Raw genomic sequence first — 10,977 nt, 5'->3', positions numbered from 1 at the left:
AGAAAGGAATTAGAAAGTTAGAAGCAGGTTGCAGAGGGTTTGTGATAAGGAAATGGATTATTAGAGACCAATAGGCCTTTAATAGGCTTTTGTCTAAAAAAGAGTGTTCAGCAGTCAAGGAAATACATCTGACAACTAAATCCAAGAACTTCACAGTGTTATTTGTGGTGTCTTATTTGCCAAGCTGTGTTGTGAGTTTTTGTAAGCTTTCAGACTTCAGAAGGCAAGGCGGATGAGATCTGAGAGACGCCCATCGCATCTCCCTGGACGCCACATCTCCCCATGCTTGTCATTTGGATATAGATGGAAACTTCAAAAAAGAAAGCAAAAGAAGATTCCATGAGAAGGCGTATTCTCCAAGCCCTGGGCCTTGGGCGTGCCTGTATTGCCTTTGGAATTTACCTTTGGACCTGCCCTGCTGCGATAAGGAGGAGTTAATCTCCTAAATGCTGGACTAGTCATTTACTTTGTTTATATGTAATTTACTATTGTTTTGCTGTGATTGCCCCCCTTCCCTTTCCTTTTTCTCCTATTATTAATCTCACTGGTGAAGGGTATAAATTTCTCTGGGTTCCTGTAATAAATTGTCATTGGCTCAAGAAGCCTTTGTCCACCTCAAATTCTTTCCCAAGCGTCGTACCTAAAAACTTAGGGAATTCATAGAGGGGAAAGAATTGCTGCAGATAGCCTTCTGCAGAACTCCACCTGCCTTTTGCCCCATCTTTCTGAGGATTTGACCGGGAGCTGACAATAACGACCCAACTGAGATTAGTCGGCAACAAGATTCCAAATCAAGTGACTTTATATTTTTATATTTATATTTTAATTTTGTGTGTGTGTGTGTGTGTGTGTGTGTGTGTGTGTGTGTGTGTGGCATTGGGGATGGAAACCAGAGGCTTTCTACCTCCCGGCTATCCTCTCATACCTATTTTATACTTTATTTGGAAACAGGGTCTCACTAAGTTGCTGAGAGGCTCACTAAGTACCTGAGGTTGGCTTCAAACCTGCGCGATCCTCCTGTCTCAGCCTCTCAAGCACTGGGATTATAAGCATGTGCCACCATGCCTGGCTGACTTTATTTTCTTAGATGTAGACTCAAGCCAAGTGTGGTGGTGCACTTTAGTAAGACCAGTACCCGAGAGGCTGAGACAGCAGGATCATAGGTTCGGGGAAAGTCTCAGCAAAGTAGAAATACTCTCAGTAACCTAGTGAGACTCTTTTTCAAAACAAAACCATAGCCGGGTGTGGTGGCGCACGCTTGTAAACCCCGTGCTTGGGAGGCGGAGACAGGAGGATCGTGCAGGTTCGAAGCCAGCCTCTCTGGCTTAAGAACCCTGTTTTCAAACCATAAAAAGGGAAATCACATTCCCCTTTGACTCCCCCAGAAAATTATTATATTCACACTTGTAAATTTGGAAAAAGTTGAGCCATTCTTTGAACGTGCCCTGAGAGGGAAGCCTTCTGCATGGCTGCCCTCAAAGCTTTGGGGACCAGAGTGGCACTGGATCAGGTATCAGTAATCAAGACATAGATTATAGGGCTTTGAGAAGAGCTCAGAAGCCAGAGACAACAAACCGCTTGTCACAAGAATTCAACCCCACCCAGATGCCAGTCCCCAGAGTCCTGCAGGTCTTGGGTGAACCTGGAGGAGGCAGGGTGGTGAAGGGGGCGGGATGACGTGAGGTTTAGCACTGAAAAGGAAGAATCGCTCACTTCAAGTAACAGGGGAGTTTCATAAACCTAAGCTGGCATGAAAACCAGAGAGAGGGGAGCGGAGTGGGAGGGGAGGTAGCCAGGGAAACCGGCCCTCCGAGATTCACCAGTCTAAATACTTTGCATCAACCCCGTGTGGTGGCGCACGCTTGTCATCCCAGCATTCAGGAGGCTGAGACAGGAGGATCGCTGTTCCCGGACAGCCTCAGCTATTTAGTGAGGGCCTTTGCAACTCAGTGAGACCCTGTTTCAAAATAAAGAATTAAAAAATAGGGCTGGGGGGTGTAGCTCGGTAAAATGCCCTTGGGTTCCATCCCCAGTATGGCAAATAAATAAATAAATACTTTGCAACTGCTTTCTGGTTATCTTATTAATTAGGTCCTCAAAATAAACAGGGTTATGAATAATCAAGGCAGAAATTATTATCATTTGTGTGTGTGTGTGTGTGTTTGTGGTACTGGAGATTGAACCTCTGAGCTACACTCCCAGTCATTTGTTTGTTTGTTTGTTTGTTTGTTTGTTTATTGTTTTGAAACAGGATCTCACTAAGTTGCTAAGAGTCTTGTTGCGTTGCTGCGGCTGGCCTCGAACCCGTGATCCTCCTGTCTCAGCCTCCCTCCTGTCTCTGCCACCATACCTGGCTCTATCACACTCATTTACCAAGGATGAATCTGAAGCCCAGGGTTGTTTCCTGACTCAGGGTTTAAAATGTTCTCCTTGAATATGGTCCACTGTGAATTGATGCCACTCATTCGTGCGATTCCTACAACAACAAATCCATCTTTAGGGGACAGGCTGCTGGGCAGTGTCTCAGACGCTCAGGCCTCCACAGCTGGACTTCATAATTAGAAAACACAGTGTTCAGCCAGGCGTGGTGGTGCACACCTGCGATCCCAGTACTTGGGAGGCAGAGACAGTACGGTCGCAGGTTCAAAGCCAGCCTTGGCAATTTTGACAGGCTTTCGGCGTGAGACCTTGTTTCAAAATAAAAAATAAAATAAAATAAGACTAGGGTGTAGCTCAAAGATAAAATGGCCACCCAGTTTCCATCCCCAGCACCCCAAAAACAAAACAAAAACGAAAACCACAGTGCTCTGTTGTCTGAATAATGGAAACTTTGGAGCCAAGACAAATAATACATAGTCATTTGGGGGCAAAAATTGGGTTTGCATATAGATCATGTGAAGATTCTGTTAAAAAGCAGATTCTGAGCCAGGCAAGGTGGCACACACACCTGTCATCCCAGGCCTGGGGAGGCTGAGGCAGGAGGATCGCAGGTTCAAGGCCAGGGTGTAGTAATGTAGTGAGACCCTGTTTCAAAAGACAAAAATAAAAAGGCTGGGAGCATAGCTTGAAGGTAGGACACCCTTGGGTTCAGTCCCCAGTAACACACACACACACACACACACACACACACACACACACACACCAGGTTTTGATTTAGTGAAGGAGACTGCATCCCGGCATTTAGGAGCTGCCAGTCCCTTGGAGAGGGAGGGACAGGATTTCAGGTTCCAGACAGGGAAGCCTTTGCCTTCATGAGTAGGTCTTACAGGTCTCAGATCTCAGGTATCAGGTGTGCAGGGATGAGAAGAGGAGGAGGAGGAAGAGGAGGAGGAGGAGGAGGAGGAGGAAAGAGAAGAGAGAGGGGAGGAGGGTGGGCGTGTGTGAAATGCCGCTCTGTGATTGGGTGGCCCATCTTTAAACTGGCACTGGCCAGGGACTTAAAAGTGGCCACCGACCCAGGGCACCTGAGGCTCACCTAGACGTCCTTCCTGGTAGAGCCATGATCCGGCCGCACTGGGCCTCCTGTCTCTTTCCACTGTTCCTGGTCTGCGTTGCTCAGGAGACCCTGATGCCACAAAAGATGAAGGTGAGGGTCGCTCTGGGGGATCCAGGCTGATTTCAACTCCTGATGCTCAGCTGGGCCGCCAGAGGTGCCCGGCATTCCCGCCTCTCGTAAAAGATGACGCCCGCCCTCTAGGTCTTTCTTCACAAACTCCTGCAACTCTGTCCTCTGCCGCAGTGCTGTCCTGCCTGAATAGAGTGGTTCCTAGGTGCGTGTCCTCTGCACCTGCTAGTTCTTTGAGCCAAATATGGGTGGCTGGGACAGTCCAGAACCTGTCCCCTCTGTGTTGGGCTGTGACTTGGGTCAAGGCGCCATGTGTCCCGGGAAAGAGGTGTAAAGCTGCAAGTGGATGGAGAGGGAGGCGGGCCCAGGTGCTCTTGGAAAGGCTGATGAGCCAGAAACCCAGAAGGAGAACATGGAGAAGCTGAGGCTGTCATGCACCCGGGAGTTTCAGGGTCCAGAGAGAGCAGCTTTTCCATTAGTATAATCAAATCAGAATCCTGTCACTCTCCTTCCTCCCTCCCTTCTTTCTTTCTTTCCTTCTCTCTACCTCCAGAAAAAAAAAATAGTCCAGAGATTCAGGTAATTACCAGTCGTGTGATCACATCGTCATAGTTACTTTTACTCTATTCCAGCTGGATTGTAACAAAGGAGTAACGGGCACCATCTATGAGTACGGAGCCCTCACCCTCGACGGCGAGGAGTACATCCAGTTCAAGCAATACGCAGGCAAACATGTCCTCTTTGTCAACGTGGCCACCTACTGAGGCTTGACAGCTCAGTATCCTGGTAAGAACGCAATTTCCAACTCTTTTGGAATTCGCTTCTCAGCCATATTCTAATTCTAGAAGGCTTTACTAATGTGTTGTTGGGGTAGGGATAGGATAAGTGGCAATATGACTTTAGTTCGAACCCTGGCCCTCCTGTCTCAGCCTCCCAGACACTGGGATTATAGGTGTGTGCCACCACGCCTGGGTGGGGTCGCTGTCAGGAGGGAGATTTCGCCATCTCTTCAAATGTGGCTCAGTCTTCTATGGTGACTGAAGTACTTTTTCCATTTTCTTTGTGCGCTGTTCAGATAAGTTTTTGGTATTCCTGTTGATCAAAAAAAGTTATGTAATGTTCTAGGTGAATTATATGAGAGATATATGCAGTTTTTTGTTTATTTGTTTGCTTGTTTTCTTGTTCTTTTTTTGGGGGGGGGTTCTGGAGATTGAGCCTAGGGCTGTTCTAACTCTGAGCTAGACTCCCAACCCTTTTTATTTTGAAACGAGGTCTTGCTAAGTAGCTGAGGGTCTCTCTAAATTGATGGGCCCAGCCTCAAACCTGAGATCCTCCTGTCTCAGCCTTCCAAGTATTGGGATTACAGGTATGTGCTACCATGCCTGGCCGAATTGAAGGTCTTTAATGTTCCGGAGCCAGACCGGGAATTTCTCGATTCCCTCTACCACTCCCACCAAAGAGTTCTCCTGGGAATGTCCCTGGGGAGTCAGACACCATCATGGGGGGGCAATAATATGTCTGGTTTTGTTTTTTTTTTTTGCCTTTTCCCTAAAAAACATTTGATCAATCAACCCACCAACTTAAGGAGGCAGTAACATTCAGATCTGGCTTCTTTTCAGGACTTTCCATAAGACTCAACAGCCCGTGTTTGTTATAAACCGGAGCTCTCGGCTGGGTGGTAGCGGTTCACACCCGGACGCCCAGCGCTTGGGAGGCTGAGTCGGGAGGATCGCAGGTTACAAGAGCAGCCTCCGCAACTTAGTGAGGCCCTGTTTTAAAATGAAAAGTAAATGAAAATGAAAGGGCTGGGAGTGTAGCTCGGAGGTAGAATGGTCCTGGGTTCAGTCTCTAGGATGATGATAATGGGAAGGAGGAGGAGGAGAAGGGGGAAGAGGAAGAGGAAGAAGAGGAGGAGGAGGATGGTGATGACAACTCCCACTGGAAGGTGAAGTAGAGCGGGTCGTGAGAAGCACTGCAGCACTGGGCGAGTCTCTGGGAGACCACGCTGTAGTTTGGCTCGGCCTGCTTGAGCTCTGTAATCTCGGGGCTCTCCTTCCATGGTCCTCGGTCTACCCAGGTGATACAGGGATGAACCCGTGACGCCACGCTGGTGGAGACGGGGCTCTGAGCGGTCCACCCCTGCTATCTGTTCTCCAACCGCAGAACTGAATGCACTGCAGGAGGAGCTGAAGCATTCTGACGTCGTCCTGTTAGGCTTCCCCTGTAACCAGTTTGGAAAACAAGAACCAGGAAAAAACTCAGAGATCCTCGCTGGGCTCAAGTGAGTGTCTGCATGGTACTCTGCGGAGGCTGTCATGATTTCCCTTCCTCGTCCTGCCTGGAGGCCCTCCCATTCTAGGATTGAAGAGTATCACCATGATGGTGTGTGTGTGTGTGTGTGTGTGTGTGTGTGTGTGTGTGTGTGTGTGTTACTGGGGATTGAACTCATCAGGGGTCTTCTACCTCTGGGCTACACTCCCAGACCCCCCCTTTTTTTTTTTGCAGTATTGGGGATGGAACCCAGGGGCATTTTACCTCCGAGCAACACCCCCCAGCCCTATTTTTAACTCTTTATTTTGAAACCAGGTCTCACTGAGTTGCAAAGGGCCTCCTTAAGTAGCTGAGGCTGTCCACAAACCATAATCCTCCTGTCTCAGCCTCCTGAATGCTGGGATTACAAGCACCACGGCCCCCAGCCCCTTTTTGAATTTTTTTTTTTCCTTTGAAACAGGGTCCTGCTAAGTTGTTGAGAGTCTCGCTAAGTTGCTGAGGCTGGTCTCAAACCTGTGATCCTCCTGCCTTAGCCTCCCAAGCACTGGGATGACAAGCGTGCCCCACTATGCCCATCGTGATTCTTTATTCAATCAAGTCCTCTTGGCAGTGCTCAAATGGTCTCTCTACCTCTGAATTCTTTGATGGTGAGACTAGAGGAAATTCCAGTAAAAAAACAAGTCCAGGCCGGGCGTGGTGGTGCACGCTTGTAATCCCCGCGCTTGGGAGGCAGAGACAGGATCACGCAGGTTCGAAGCCAGCCGCGCGAGCTGGCTTAGGAGACCCTGTTTCCAAATAAAAATGTAAAAATAGGTCTGGGAGTGTAGCCCGGAGGTAGAAGGGCTTCCAGGAACCCCAGTACCACCAAAAAAAAAAAAAAAACAAACAAGTCCAAGGGAAAGAGGGGGGTATAGGAAATGGAAATGAATCAGAAAGCCTAACTCACCATCTTGCCTCTTGATTTTCCTGGAATTCTCTCTGCCTCCACGGAGCTTAGCATTTGGAGTCCTAATTCCCAGCGACCTCTCTTCACCTCCCCTGCCCACGAACTCTCTGTCTTTGTCTCTGATGTCTTTGTGTAGTTGTTGTTGACCATTTCCGCCCTTCCTTGTCTGCATCTGGATCCTCTTGAACCCTCTGCTTCCTGCAGGTACGTGCGTCCAGGGGGTGGCTTTGTCCCCAACTTCCAGCTCTTTGAGAAAGGAGATGTGAACGGAGCGAATGAACAGAAGGTTTTTACCTTCCTGAAGGTGAGTGGACATCAACCTCACAGGGCTTGATTGGCCGGGTAGAGCAGCTTTCAGGGCTATGCCTGGGGTTGGACTCCCTCAGGAAAGGATGCCCAGACAAGTTCCAAGGTCTTGGTAATGTCTAATGTGAGGATCTGGCTTCAGGTAGAGGGAACATGTAACATATGATAGCTCAGACCTGGACTGATCTCCCCTACTGGGTGGTAATGACTCATTCAGTCAATAATCACTTATTAAATCCACTGTATATGCAAGAGCCATTCTATACAATAAGTCAAGAAATATTAATAGGGCATAGTCTCCTCCCTGAAGGAATTCACAGATAATTAGAAGACACACATAGGGTCAGATAGCCTGCTGTGCGGTAGGGCCTTTAGTGGCACAGAAGAGAGAATGGAATGCGGGATAGGAGGGACCCCCAAGGGTCTTTCTCCACCTGTGTCCAAACTTGGGTCTGCAGAGCAAAGCTGGCTGGTCCTGGCTGCCATTTTTCACCTGTCTAAACTGAAAAACAAAACAAAATAATAAACTTCATGAGTTCCTAATGAAGCTCAGTTTGTTGAATATGAAAGACCACACTTTATTCTGACAATAAATTACTGCTTGGTTTATACCACAAAATTGACTTTTTGTTGCTCAAACTAGTGGTATCATCATTTTTTTTTTTTTTTTTTGCGGGTCTGGGGATGGAACCCAGGGGCATTTGACCTCCGAGCTACACCCCCTGCCCTATTTTTTATTCTTTATTTTGAAACAGGGGCTCACTGAGTTGCAGAGGGCCTCACTAAGTAGCTGAGGCTGTCTGCGAACTGTGATCCTCCGGTCTCAACCTCCTGAATGCTGGGATTACAATCGTGGACCACTACGCCCGGCTGATGTTATCAATTTTAATCTGCCAAGTTTAATATTTAAAAATCCTTAAATTTTTAAATTCATAAGCTATAATATATGCTTATTGTTAAATTAACGTTAATTATTCTACATTAGTCTCAAGAAAAAAAAACTATTGAACTTTTGCTGGTCTCTGGAGCCCAAAACTGGTTATTATTTTAAATCTGTCTGTCTGTCTGTCTGTCTGTCTGTCTATCTATTTATCTATCTGTATTATGGGGATTAAACCCAGAGTCACTCTACCTCTTTCTATTTTTGTTTTGTAACAGGGTCTCATTCGTTTGCTGAGCCTGATTTTTTATTCTTTATTTTTGAAACAGAGTCTCTCTAAGTTGCGGAGGGCCTCACAAAGTAGCTGAGGCTGTTCATGAACCCAGATCCTCCTGTCTCAGACTCCCAAGTATTGGGTTTACAGGTGTGCACCCCCGTGCCCGGCTACGTTAACTAAGTTGCTGAGGCTATCCTTGAATCTGTTATCCTCCCGTCTTAGCCTTCCAAGTACTGGAGTTATAGATATGTGCACTATGCCTGGCTCCAATCAATCAATCCTTCTTTCCTTTCATTTTTGTACTAGAGATTCTGAGCTACATCCCCAGCCCTATTAATTAATTTTTTATTATGGTACTGAGGATTGAACTCAGGGGCATTTTACCTCTGAGCTATACCCCCAGACTTATTTTTATTTTGAAGCAGGGTCTCACTAGGTTGATGAGACACTTATTACTTCCTGAGGCTGTCCTGGAACCTAAGATCTTCCTGTCTCAGCCTCCCAAGTACCGGGATTACAATGGATCACCACTTTTTTTTATTTTTTATTTTTGGTGGTACTGGGTTCCTGAAAACCCTTCTACCTCCGGGCTACACTCCCAGACCTATTTTTTTTAATACTTTTTATTTGGAAACAGGGTCTCTTAAACCAGCTGAGGCTGGCTTCGAACCTGCGTGATCCTCCTGTCTCCACCTCCCAAGTTCGGGGATTACAAGCGTGTGCCACCATGCCCGGCTTTATTTTTTATTTTGAAACAGGGTCTCACTAAGTTGCTGAGGGCCTCTCAACATTGCTGAGGCTGTGATCATTCTGTCTTAGCCTCTTAAGTACTGGGATTATGAGAATGTATCACCATGCCTAAGAAAATTAAAACTACAAAAATGATATGACTTAGCTGGGCATGGTGGCACATGCTTGTAAACCAGTACTTGGGAGGCTGAGATAGGAGGATCTGGGTTCATGAACAGCCTCAGCTACTTAGTGAGGCCCTCCGCAACTTAGAGAGACCCTGTTTCAAAAATAAAGAATAAAAAATCAGGCTGGGGGTGTAGCTCGGAGGTCGAATGCCCCTGGGTTCAACCCCCAGCACCACAAAAAGAAAACAAAAAATAATCTCTTACTAAAGCACCATGATGAAATAGGAATAGAGGAGAGATGGAGGGAGAATGCTTTCTGTTTACTATGAAACTAGCTACTGGTTGTAATCTCAGTACTTGAGAGGCTGAGACAAGAGGATCGCAGATTCAAAGCTAGTTTCAGCAATTTAGTGAGGCTTTTAGCAACTTAGGGAGACCTTATTTCCAAATTAAATAATATTAATAATAATAATAATAATAATAATAATAATAATAAATTGGGCTGGGGGTGTAGCTGGGAGGTTGAATGCCATGGGGCCCAACCCCCTCCCAACGGCACACAATATATAATGGTGAGTAGACTGTAGGAAAACTAGACCCCACAGAAGCAGAAATAAATTTAGTTTTCCACGTTTCCTATCTGTGCTCCAGAACTCCTGCCCCCCGACCTCTGAACTTTTGGGCTCATCCCAACAACTCTTCTGGGAGCCCATGAAGATCCATGACATCCGCTGGAACTTCGAGAAGTTCCTGGTGGGGCCTGATGGAGTCCCCGTCATGCGCTGGTTCCACAAGGCTCCGGTCAGCACGGTCAAGTCGGACATCCTAGCATACCTAGAGCAGTTTGCTACCCAGTAGGAAGAGCTGGCCACGGGAAGAAGTAGCCACCCTGCCTCCCACCTGAAGAACACATCTAACAAAGGCTTCATCTCTGCTCTACGCTGTTACCTACACGGCCTCTGTGTGATCAAACCATCCAGTGCTGCTTGTGTGAGCAGCTGTGTGTGTAGGAACGTATTTCTGTGGCATGCACATGTATGCGTGTGCATATTTGAAAGCTAAGGGAAAGAAAAAATTCTATCTACCCAAATCTCTGATCTCTTGAAATATCAAGATTTCCCTAATCTATGCCAAAGGAGAATGATATTTTAGATGATGCAGATTGCTCTGTGTCTGCAAAAAAAGCAATCCCCTAGAGGCCCTGACAGCTATCCTCCCCTCTCCTGAGCATCTAGAGGCAGCAGGAGGTGACAGCCAGACTCTCTGGGGCCCCTTCCTGGTCTCCCTTCTCCTCCAAGGTGAGGCACACAGCTAAGTTCTTCCCCACCCCATAGAGTCCTTTTATGTTTCTTGACCACCCCGTAGTCTTGGTGTAGACTTCCCGGAGACAGAGTGGGAGCAGAAACCTCCTTCACACGGGGGGAGGGGCATCTCCATGATGGTGGGTCCCAAAGCCCCTGCGGGTCGGACTCTACCAGAGCCTCCCTCGGTGCCTGTCCCTTAGTGCATTCAGGTCATGGCACCTGGGCAGGGATGTCCCTTCATCCCTTCATTCAGAATGGCGGGCTTTCTCTTCATCCTGAGTCCCTCCAATTTTAAACTCATCACTGTCTCAAATAAAATAAAATAAAATAAAATAAAATAAAATAAAACTGACTTCTGCAGCAACCCGGCTCCACGTGATGTTTGCTCAGTGCCACAGATGTCTGTAGTCTGAATTCTTCCTCTGCTCTCGCTTTGGCCCTGCTCTCTTGATCTTAATATCTCACTCTTCTCTGTTTTGTATTTCTCAAAAGCATATCCAAGCCAGGCGTGTGCCTGTAATCCCCGTACGTGGGAGGCTGAGACAGGAGGATGGCTGGTTTGAGGACAGCT

General features: G+C 47.2%; 1 protein-coding gene across 1 annotated transcript; it reads left to right on the top strand.

The window, feature by feature from the left end:
- Positions 1 to 3,499: 3,499 nt before the first annotated feature.
- On the top strand, positions 3,500 to 9,960 carry GPX6 (glutathione peroxidase 6; the record flags this gene model as incomplete). Its single annotated transcript, XM_080709976.1, has 5 exons — positions 3,500 to 3,586; positions 4,198 to 4,351; positions 5,729 to 5,846; positions 6,987 to 7,086; positions 9,754 to 9,960. The coding sequence occupies 5 exons, from the start codon at positions 3,500 to 3,502 to the stop codon at positions 9,958 to 9,960; spliced, it is 666 nt and encodes a 221-aa protein (XP_080566102.1).
- Positions 9,961 to 10,977: the final 1,017 nt, after the last annotated feature.

The sequence above is a fragment of the Muscardinus avellanarius genome (genome assembly GCF_963383645.1).
Source record: "Muscardinus avellanarius genome assembly, chromosome: 14".
Classification (NCBI taxonomy): Eukaryota; Metazoa; Chordata; class Mammalia; order Rodentia; family Gliridae; genus Muscardinus; species Muscardinus avellanarius.
This window is presented reverse-complemented; position numbering and strand designations above follow the sequence as displayed.